At 35.2% G+C, this 12055-nt stretch overlaps 2 protein-coding genes across 5 annotated transcripts in view; one reads left to right on the forward strand and one right to left on the reverse strand.

Annotated features, from left to right (window-relative positions):
• Window positions 1–12055, forward strand: part of LOC132119423 (uncharacterized) — a 233911-nt gene that overhangs the window by 145941 nt on the left and 75915 nt on the right. The window lies entirely within an intron of this gene.
• Window positions 1–12055, reverse strand: part of fgd5a (FYVE, RhoGEF and PH domain containing 5a) — a 52163-nt gene that overhangs the window by 9347 nt on the left and 30761 nt on the right. For both annotated transcript variants that reach the window (XM_059529340.1, XM_059529339.1), the window contains exons 6-12: window positions 7524–7672; window positions 7007–7163; window positions 960–1050; window positions 784–834; window positions 627–685; window positions 254–325; window positions 13–81 (exon numbers count right to left, since the gene is read on the reverse strand). In XM_059529340.1, coding sequence (XP_059385323.1) covers window positions 13–81; window positions 254–325; window positions 627–685; window positions 784–834; window positions 960–1050; window positions 7007–7163; window positions 7524–7672 — 648 coding nt within the window. The remainder of the gene's footprint in view (window positions 1–12; window positions 82–253; window positions 326–626; window positions 686–783; window positions 835–959; window positions 1051–7006; window positions 7164–7523; window positions 7673–12055) is intronic.

Consider the following 12055-nt stretch of genomic DNA (forward strand, 5'->3'; position numbering starts at 1 on the left):
ATGACAAGATACCAGAAAGAGGTGTCTGGGCTGCTTGCTTTTTCGAGAAACCTTCATCAGAGTGCCCTCCTTGACAAAAACCTGCAAAACACACAGGTCAGGCCAGGTGAGTTATGGGTAACTGTGTTGTTCACGTCAAATAACCTTACACTGTCAAACAACTGTTACTGATGTTTCAGGTTTTACTGCGAGAAAAAAACAATAATAAACAATAAACATCAAACCAAAATACAGCATATGAAGCTAAATTTACCCTTCCTGGTTGGAGAAGGTCTCTTTTTCCTCTCACGCTGTAGTCGATGTGCACCAAACGAAGCAGGTTCTCCTGCGATTGCGATAGAGAAAGAATGAGAAATAGAACTATAAAATCAAAGTGTTTATTTCTTATTTGTGGATGAGAAAAAGGAAATAAATAATGGTAGAAACATAAAGTTTCTGTGTCTGTATGTGACTATGGCTATGTGTTAGGAGATGCCTGTTTCTGTTTGATTTCACACTACTCTCTTAGTTTCTGGATACCTGGGACACTTTGATGACATCATATCCCCTCGCTCCTTTTACATAATATATCAATCATAATATATCAATCTATAATAGAATATAGCTCTCACACAGAATCAACTCACCCCATGTTTTAGATTGTCATTAACCTGGTCTGCAACCTCTGACACCATTACCAGCGCAGCTGTTAACGAAGAGTTGCCACCACAAGCACAATTAGTGTTTTCACAGGTCAAACATGATCAGTGGCCATCATTGTGTGAGAGAGAGAGTTGACAATACCTTGTGTATCTTCATACTCTTTCGAATCCGGAGAGAGGTTGTTTAAGTAGTCTGGGTAGAATGATATGAAAACCAAATTACTGATAAACAGACAAAACATCTTCTACTTAAATAACAATGTGAAAATAATGGAAAAATGTTCTCTGGACTAAATATTTGAATCATGCAGGGTTCACCTGTGAGGATCATGCGATACTGAAGCACTCGCACAATAACCCGCAGCAGCTGGTGTTTCAGAGGAACATGAACTCCTTCTGCATTCTGTGTCTGGAATGCAAACACACATGCATATGAGAAACGGCACATAAAATACACAAATACACACAAAAAACACAATATACAATGCATGCAAACATATTATAACGCTAAACACAGGCATACAGAAGGTCTTGAAAATTACAAAAAATTCATTATCATATACTAATGCGGCATCCATATAACATAAGACTTATAGCACATCAAGCTATTGAAAAATTTATAAAAATGTTATTGCTCATGATAGAACCTTTTTAACTCAAAGAAACTGAAATTTTGTTGTTTTTACATGATGTCACTGCGGTGAAGTAAAAGAAATCTAAAATCTTTGAAAATCCAGAACACAAACACAAACACAAACACATGCACAATCATACAATCAAGAGTTGCATGCCACCTGTGCTTCCTCTTGACTCACAAGATAAAGTATCATAGATCACAATGGCACCACTTAGAAAATCCAGTTTTAAGGTTATTGAATGACCTTCCCTTTTTTCTGCTTCACAAAAACCTGAGTACGCCTCATTCCATCCAATTTCATTCCAATTATATCATTCACTTGGAGAAAAAGTGAACAAGTGAATCAGTCAAACATGTGGTGAGAAGAAATCAATCAAGGCCTAATTGACTTTGACACATCATTGTTCATGCTAGCTCTGAGGAGCCAGAGGGGATGTGAGAGCTCAGTAAAGGGCAAATAAGGGCAAATAATTTTAGACTTATAGACATCCAGAGACATGGGACAATGCTTGAGATCTTAAACGAGGAAAGGGAAAAGAGATGCTGTTAATGACCTTGTGAGGGGTGTGAATGAGTTGTGGCTTGAAAATTTTGGAACACAGTCAATGATTGTCCGGTTTGCAGACCTACCACAACATCATATCCGCAACACCTCGGAAAGACACCCTTCGGCTTTCATTATCTTTTCCATGACAGTTCTCTCAGTTTCCCTGTCTCTATAATAACCTCGCTGTCTTCATCATCATCATAGTTCACATTATATCCATCACATTCCTTATTTCTCTTCTCTTAGTCTACGTTTACATTGCAGTTTATCCATTGCATGATCCAACACAGATCTGTTATTGTGATGATAATGTGATTAAAAAAAAAACGAAATCTGACAATTACATAGAAAATACAACATACAGATTACTGACTCATTAATGTTTTACACAGATCTACCTTGAAGTATCTTTAAATAAAATTAACCCAAGGGTGAATAAATGTAAAATTATGTTGAAATTTCTATTCAATTTAATGTTTTATAAAATATTTAACTGCATTTAATAAAATAAAATATGAATTATTTAAATATTCAGATATTAAATAAAATCACATAAAATATTTAGTAAACTGATGAATTACAAATATAGTAACAATACAAGTAAAAAAGTTAATGCTACACTGAATTTAATAAAATGAAATAAAACTAATACTTCATATTAGTATATAATACTTAATATTCAGACATTAAGTACAATTTAATAATGTATAAAATATTCAGTAAATTGCACTATGAAGGATTACACAGAAAGGTACAAAACAGACTTGTTTAAAATAAATACTGATACACTAAATCTATATTATAGAAACAAGTTATAAGGTTAATGTTAATGCACATTATTTTGTGTTATACCAAAATATGCAATCATATTAAATAACATTAAGAAATGTGTTTATGATGTTACGTTAAGCAAAGTTAATCTAAATTAGAAAGTCTACATTAAGCACTTTTATGTTTTGGTGTGAACATAGCCTCTCTCTCTCTCTCTCTCTCGTCAACTCTTATTATCTTGCACCTGTCCTCCATTATCTAATTACTTCCTCTCTGTATTGTTCCTTCACTGCAGTGAGCCTCATCATGACCATAAAAGCCTGTCAGATTTGTGTGTCTAAGCACAACGTGGTTTCATTGTTAAAGGCAATAGAACTAATGAACAGCCTCGTACTGAATGCATGCACCAAACTGCAATCCAGTTGACATTTGTGGTGAAGAAGGGGCAAGTCTTTGTGTATGTGTGTAAGAGCAGATATTTGGTCGAGTTGGGACCCAGCCAGGAGAGTGAACAGCGGCTCGTGCCAGAGAACAGACAGGCTACACAAATCAGGCATTGGTCCGGCTGAAGCAGCGTCTGCGTGGACAGCTGATTTAATTATGGTTGTTTAAGAAGACTGCTTGGCTAATTAGCTTTTTACCGCCTCATTGCCTAAATGCCAGATCTGTGTCTATGTGTGTCAGTGTCTTGTTTTGTCTTTATCTCGTCCTTTCCACCTGTACAATTTAAGAATAAAATTATGTACTAATAATACGCATGCAAAGAAAGACCATGCCTGTTCATAGTGCATGCATGATTTTGCATGCAAGAATGAATAAATATTTATGTTTTATATATATATATATATATATATATATATATATATATAATTTTTTCCCTTGTCTCTCACTCTCTTTCAGCACAGCCCACCTTTGTCTCCTTCCTCCTTACACATTTTGCACACACACGGCCAGACACTTATAAACACACAGGCACACGTTCATGGTGAAAACCCTCGTAAACAGTGTAGCTGAAAAGGGTTTCATTTTATCAGACCACAGTGGTGATCAGATCAGCTCCTGTAGATACTTCATCTCTGTCATCAACCCAGCACGTACAGGCAGGCACAAAATGAGATTACACAAGCTCGGCTCCAGGGAAGAGAATTCCTAATGCATCCTGTATCCTCAATGCGTCCAGTATCCTTCATCAGAAAGTTCAAATTTGCTAATACGAAATGCCACATCATTGAAACTCATGTGGTAAAATCAACATTAATTTCCTAATGTACAAGATAAATATAACAGATAGACAAATATATCTGGATGAATATCATAAAAGCATGTCCAGGTCACACTTCATCCCGAAAGTTTTAAATAAAATAATGTCGTTACTTTTTATTACAATTAAAAAATGTATTTAAATAAATCAAATATTTTACAAATATTTTATATACATTTTATATTTTTAGAAAACACCTATGATTAGCAGGGATCCAGACTGTGACTACATAGTCTGCTGGTGCACTGGTGCGACCACTGCATTGTCCGACCTAAGAACAGGTTTATTTGGGAACAAATGTTGATATTGTGACACTGTTACTGCACAGTGCAGGAAATACAGTGAGAAGCATTTGAACTCACTGCAGAATGGCTTCGAGATCTAGTGAGAAACATGCAAATTCTGTTTACAGTTCTGTAATAAACAGATCAAACAGCGCTGACGTAGAAAACCAGAAGTAGTAACAATAACTATAACTATGGTGTTGTGGCAGAAATAGTCAGATGTTTGTACATTATTCATTTCAGTGTTTGTACAACCTTTTGAGAGAGACTTCCAAGCATTTCAAGTATTACAACTATTGCCAGAACTGATGATCCAATTTGAATGTTATTTTTAATGGGATGACTTAAATATACTTTGTGGTGAACAAACACTTGAATTAAAAAACTATATGTTAAATCCCCATGCTAACCAGTAGGTGGCACTTACTGGCTTATTAGTCATTAATTTCTACTTTTTTTTCTTTATATTTTGAAATTATAAAATCACTATTTCTATTTCTTGATCACTAAAGCTGTCGATCAGTTACGTATAACCCTATAGAAGAATAATGGTACATTTAATAAGAGTAGAATATATACATTTTCTATATAAAATTTTTGATTTTGCATGTTACTGTTGTTAATAAAAGTAAATGTTGTATGCTTCCCAACTCAAGCTTAGTGGTTTACTGTCAAATGTGTATTAAAATGAAATAAACAAGAAATGAACGAATAATATTATTAGTAACTGCACTTATTAATGCAAAACAATAACAATTTTATGATTAAATTAAATAATTTTTATTTTAATACTCCCAAATACTCCCGTACTACCAAATCTGCTTCTTTTTTTATCATTTTCTTCAAATTCAAATTATTTTACTGTCAATTAAGCATATTCCCCCAAGTTCTTATTACTGTAATGCATCAGGCTGTTTTACTTGAGTGTTTTTAATTTTTTTTAAAAATTTTTATTATTAAATTTATTCTCAATGATGCTCAATAGATTACTGTAAAACAGCATATTATTTTTTTAAGTCTTTAAGTCTTGCACTTTAATACTTAACATATAAATACAATTTTAATATTATTTTTTTACATTACAGATTATGATATTTTTAAAATGAGGATTGGGAAAAAAATGTGCTTAAATGTCATAATGGAATAAAATCATATAGTGCTTCAACCAGGCATAATTTCTTTAAACATAATTCGTTTTTTCCTTATTCGTTTGGGGTGAAATATGACCCAGACATATTCTTGATGAAGTGATCCAGTAAAAACATTTACAATTTTTACAAAGCTGCAATGGTGGTATATACTGATAAAGTCAATCAGTGTTTAAACTCCTGACTTGCCCACCTTCACGCCCCGATCAATAAAACAACTGCATCTCCTCCCATTTAACGAGTCGAGAGAAGCATCACAGCACAGACTGGGTGAATAAAACAAGTCAGCGGTGGTTAGACAAATGGCTAGAAGGATAAGAGAAATGTAAGGAAAAGCCTGCCTTGTTGTAGACTTGTGTGTGTTTGCTTGGTGGTACGCAACTGAGAGTCAGCTCTATTGGTTTCATTAGTGCGGAGTGACCAGAGGCAACCAGTGATGCTCAGTACATACATCACCCAGTGAAGGCCTATAAGTGTTACTGCAGCCGTACTGACCTGGACTCACTGAGAGGACTGAGTGAGCACATTTCACACCCAGAAATGAATTACAGTACATTATGTCGAAACGCTTTGTGAACAATAATATGTGCTGTTATAAGCAGAAATTACATCTTAATCTTGTTTCATTAAAAAACAGACCCATGGCAGGCTGTCACACATTATTAAAGATGCAATCCTTGATCTAAAAAATATCAAAAACGCCTCCTTAAGTTATTTCACAAACCTGTGAGCATTTCATCAAGCTTATTTCATGTGTTTAAGAAGAAATCTACCCACATTTTTATTTTTAAGTTTGAGCAAGCTGAAGACAATGCCACATTTAAAGATCATTTGAAGGCAAAATCAGCCTTTCTTTATCCTTTTCCTGAACTCTCCCTGCTATACATTGAGGGTCTAATTTTGAGTCTACCACCCACGGAGGTTTCTCTGAATACAGATGCTCATGCATATTAATGAGCGAGGACAGCTGGCTTCTTGTCATTGGTGATCCCGATCACCACTGAAATGTGTGGTCAGTGACTCCACCAACCATCCTCCAATTAAATTATTCAGCGGAGCCTCTGTCGTGAATATGGCTGCTACGGTAAACTGATTAAGTCCCTACTACCCTGCAGGTACCAAAACTGCAGCAGTTCATGAAACCGGATTTTATGATTCTCAATACCAATTTTACAACGAAATTTAATATGCCTTTGAAAACACTCTTTTAAAAGCAAAAATATGAATATAATATTATTAAGCAACATTAACACATATAATGTTAATATTTATATGGTTAATATTTTATATATAAAACAAAACTAATATAAGTATTGTTGTTTAGAAATTTGTTTACATAAAAATACTATATAAACAATTATACAAATATATCTTAAAATTATATACATTTATTACATTAATAAATTATGTGAAATAATATGTATACAAGCATTCAACAAAATCTGGTAGCACCAAAAAAAAAAATTTAATAAAAATAAAAGCTTTTTTCTCACAAAAAGTCTGAAATCAGTTTTTTTAATGGTTTAAATGACGCAATCAGACTTTTTTAAAAATAATTCTGAGTTTACATTTGTATATGTGCTTTTTTATTTCCACAGTATTACAATTTTTAAAGTTTTTTTGCTGATTTGCTGATTTTTTTCCCCCAGATTATCAAATTGTGATCAGTTCCCAAACAAACCACACAAAAGTCCCACATTTGCGTGTCAGAACTCACCTCAAACCGTTTGACCAGATCCTCGAAAGCTTTACTCTGTTTGCAGGTCTCCTCCAGAAGTGACATGCTGCGGTCATAGTCTGAGATGTAGGTCGCGAAGGAAGAAAACTCAGCATGACGCATTAATATGACATCAACCACTCTCGGACTGTCCTCCCTGAAGATGAATGAGAAAAATGAGAACTTTTAAGAGGGCATCCAAGGACACTCATGCTGGCATTATAATGGATTGTGCTACTGATAAGAGATAAGAGTGTGTAATGTAATGTGGGCAAGAACATATCAGCTTGTCCATATTAGTATGTGGCTCAGGTCAGGTGGGGAGATGCATACAGTACAGTAGATGCAGTGTGCATGCATTAGCACCTTGTAAAAGATGCATGTTATATATAACACAAGTAAGGATTTTTTATGGAATGACATGCTATAAAATGTGTGCATAAATGTGTACATTTTGCAGCTGTTATCGTGCATTATATCAGTGTCTATCAGTGTGCTTGAGTTTGTGTGTTCTCACCACTGTTTAATGCGGGTCTCCAGCTCACTGAGGATCTCATTGTGCAGGTGGTATGCCTGAGGAAGAGTGCTCAGGATCTCGCCCAACTTCCCATTTTCTAACAGAAGTTCCTCATCATCTTCTGCTGACTCCACTGCCGCCCTGAAATCCTGGAAGAACATGGATTGGCATGAGGAATCGCGAAATTACATAGTTCAACACTAAATGCTAAGGTTTATTAAAGGAATAGTTCATCCAAAAATGAACATCTGCTGACAATTGACTTACCCTCGGCCTTTCAAGATGGTTCATAATTGTTTTTTCATCAGAACCGATTTGGAGAAATTTAGCATTATATCACTCAACAGTGAATACTCTGTATTGAATGGGTGCCATCAGAATGAGAGTTTAAACAACTGATAAAAGCATAAAAAGTCATTCACACAACAGTGCCAGTCACTATGGTTTAATGTTAAAAGTGTCTTAATGAAGAAGTTGTTTCTTACAATAATAAAGCATTTGACTTCAGAAGACATTAATTGAAAGACTTTAGTGGTGAGGATTACTTGTGAATTATTGCGATGTTTTTATCGGCTGTTTGGTCTCATTCTGATGGCACCCATTCACTGCAGAGGATCCACTGGTGCGCAAGTAATGCTAAAATTTCTATTTCCAAATCTGTACTGAAACAAACTCATTTACATCTTGGATGGCCTTAGGGCGAGTAAATTTTCAGAAAATGTTACATTTTGTTCAACTATTCCCTTAAATATTTTGTACTGTATGATGATTTCAGCTGCCAATAAAAGCGTACTAGTGACATAACTGATCATGTTTAAATCCATTCCACAGGACTCTGCAGTCCATTTTCAAAACCAGAATGTGCTTTATTTGCCAAGTGTGCAAACACACGCATAATTTGGAATGAAGCTCTAGGAACTTATATACATACACAAATATCCAACAGGACAGTTAATAAATTAGTAAATTAATAAATAAGTAAATTTAATCAAAAACATACTGTAATATACATAAAAAATGAGTAGAATTATGGTTAAAAAACTTACAGTAATATACATCTATGGAATAAAATCACTGTCAAAAGTAATCGTACGTAATTCAAAACATTTGTGTGTAATTTTAATATACTCGTGCGTAATTTAAAACTATTGTACGTAATTCAGTTTTTTGTCAGAGTTGGATTCCAAAATCTACGGCCACGACAGTTTACAGATACGCGATTTTGTGTGTTTTTTAGAGTACAACTCTAAAATGTAAATAAAATCCACCTGATGGATACTGACTCTAAAATGTACAACTGTGACAGTTTACAGACACGGCGCTTGTTTTCACAATAGCTCTGTTACACACACGACATGCGAATTACGACTACGAAGTGCGGTGTGCGAAACGACTGTCAAAAATACGTCATCAAGGTCACAGGCATTACTATCCGAGGGAAGATGAATCGATTCAACGAAGTGCGCATGCGCCCCACCAAAGTTTTAAACCACTGGCGCCGAAATGGCGGATCAGCAGCCAATCGCTCACACACCTCGTCTCAGGTAAGTTAATTGTTATTATTTTTTTTTAATCTGACATGTTTAAGCAGGGGTCATCAAACTTGTTCCAGGCGGTCATGAGGTCGAAGCTAAACTCTGAAGGACACGGGCCCTCCAGGACCGAACTTGACGACCCCTGTTTTTAAGGGTTAACGTTAGTTATAACTAATAACCGAGAGTAGCAATATTACAGAGATAGTATAGTAGGTAAGATAAGCTCTCAGAGTACATGTAACGTTAGGTGCTTAAAGAAGACAGTTGTTTAGGAGGTCATCGCTGCAGCCTGTAGCGCGATGATATAGGGTTACATAAAAAAATGAACAATTTTAAGTGTTGACTTCCTAACAGCCGTGTTACGTGCAATGTACGTTAATACACAGGTCATGCTATATAAGTGTTCACTGTTTAAGTATTGAAGTCATATTTCATTTATCACTAATAGTCTAGTCAATTTAGGAAAAAAAGGTTGAACAAATTGCAACAGAAGCAGACTGATTTTGTATCAATATGTACAAAACATTGGGTCTAGCCAGGTGAAAATGTCTTGTTAAATTATGTTGACAAATAACAGTAAAATACTTGATATTAAGATCTGAGTGGAACCCATTTAGGCTACCCATGAGCATTAATACAGAGAGGCAGGAAGAAGTACTTTGGTTCCTACTTAGGCTGGTTCCTTTATTAATTTTTAAGAGATTATACTTGGGGCTGTTTCTGGGGGACGAGTCTGAGGCAAGAACATGAGACAATAGTAAGGAGAATGCAGAAGACAAAAGGTAGGCAAAATAAAAAGTAAATCCCCAGAAACACTCCCACGGACCCAACCCCAAACCCCATCTCTGCATTAGTAATTAATAAAGGCTGGTTTCTAAAGTACTTCTTCCTGCCTCTCTGTATTAATGCTCATGGGTAGCCTAAATGGGTTCCATTCAGACCTTAATATTAAGTATTTTACTGTTATCAACAAGATTGAACAAGACATTTTCACCTGGCTATACCCAATGTTTAGATCTGTTGTGGTATTTATGCAAATTAGCACATAAATTTATTTAAACCATTGATTTATCTCTATCAACATAATCACACACAATATTGTAGTAACAAGATGTTGTAATCTTTATTTGCTGGAAAATGACAATCAGTCAAGTTTGTGTTTTAAGCACATCTGACCCTAAACCTGAAATGTAAAGCAGAACGTGCTCCACTGGCAGGTTATTGTAGAATATGTAAGCACACTGCCATATGCATAACTTATTTTTGCACTGTTAATCAATTTTACATTTTCACTTAGTGCAGGTTAATGTAAGGAAGATACTGTACTACAGATATTTAAATCCTTTTAGTATGTACTCCACTTCTTCACTGCCTGACCATCATCTTGTTTATGCAGTTCAATGTTTTTATTATTTTTTATATCTAAAGCACCTTGTTCAGTAAGTATTTAGATGTTTTTCATATCTGTCACGGTCTAAGCATGATCTGTTTCTGTTGTTCTGATGAAGGAAGCTTGTGTTGGGGAGGATTCAGTGTCTGTTGAGGCACATGTGAATGTGCTTCAAAGTGAGTTTCAGAAACACATTGACTGTCAGAGACCACACGACAGGAACATGCTCCTGGAGACGTTGAGAAAGCACGGAATGAATGTCAGTGGGGGATGTACTCAAAAAATACACATACTTCAGGACACCTGCTGGAGTGAGTATATTAAAAAAAAAACTTATCAACTGTAAAATATCTTGTTTCAAATCTTTTCAGGTAATATTTTATTCTTCTGTACCCTTTTAGCCCATCTGTTAAAAATTTAAAGCAATAGTTTTAGAAAACAATGTAAGATTTATCAGTGTATACAAGAACATGAAATGCATGGTATATTGTGAACCTTATACATTAGCTTCTGATTGTATCTGCAGTTCTGCAGTGTATGTAGCTACACCGTCTGAGCCAAAGAGAATGCAACAAAATCTGATGAATCTGAAAAGTGTTTTCTTTTTTTCTCTTTATTTTTATTATTATTATTATTGTTGTCATTATTCTTTTTATTTATTTTATGAAAGGGGGACCCGGCTACACCTTTCCTACCATACACCTGATGGATACTGATTGTAAAATGTCAATCATAGGAGGAGCGCTCAGTGTGGTGACAGAAGATGGAATAGATGTGTGTCAGTGCACCAGCCTTGATGAAGCCTTCATAACAGCCTTGTGGATGTGTTTTGTGTTCAACATTGCATATCCACCACACCTGAGAAAGACACTGACTTTCCTTCAGAGGCACATTCTCAACATTAGAAGATGGAGACAAGCACTGTCAGTGACTTTACTCTGAATGATTTTCCTCTTGTATTAGATCCTCATGCCTTGACTGTACCATCGCCCAAAGTGCACTCGAATGACATTCACTCTTTTGAAGTTAATCCAACATGCTGGAGTGGTACATGCACATGAACCAAATAGCTTGCTCTATTCTTTTTCTATTCTATCTGTTTTCTTTTTATTTATATTATTTAAAAGCCCTTGCTACGTGTACTGTGTTAAGCTAACTGATACTTGTTATAGCTCTTATATATCATTGCTCTTTTTGTTGTTTTTGATTGCTTCCACTTTGTCCTCATTTGTAAATCGATTTGAATAAAAGCGTCTGATAAATGAATAAATGTAAATATTATTATAACCTGTGGTATAGATGAGTGCCAGTCAACTTATTCCTGATTCCATTCTTTTAGAAACCATGCACAGGCAGCATATGTACTTCTGGTACTCAGTGAAGAGTCAGTAGTACAGTTGTATTATAATATAATGGAGAAGGGTCTGGCTGCAGACTTGCACTCTCAAACACTTGCGCTTCTTTTTTAATTGGATATTTTATTCTACTTATTGGTTACTTCTTGTTTGAATCTCTCAACATTTGTTTTTCTCTTGTGTAGGGATGGTTGACTGGAAGTCTGTCAGTCCAGATGTGAGGAAGACATACAGAGTGGAGCTGGAGCTCAG

This window comes from Carassius carassius, chromosome 38, assembly GCF_963082965.1.
Source record: "Carassius carassius chromosome 38, fCarCar2.1, whole genome shotgun sequence".
Classification (NCBI taxonomy): Eukaryota; Metazoa; Chordata; class Actinopteri; order Cypriniformes; family Cyprinidae; genus Carassius; species Carassius carassius.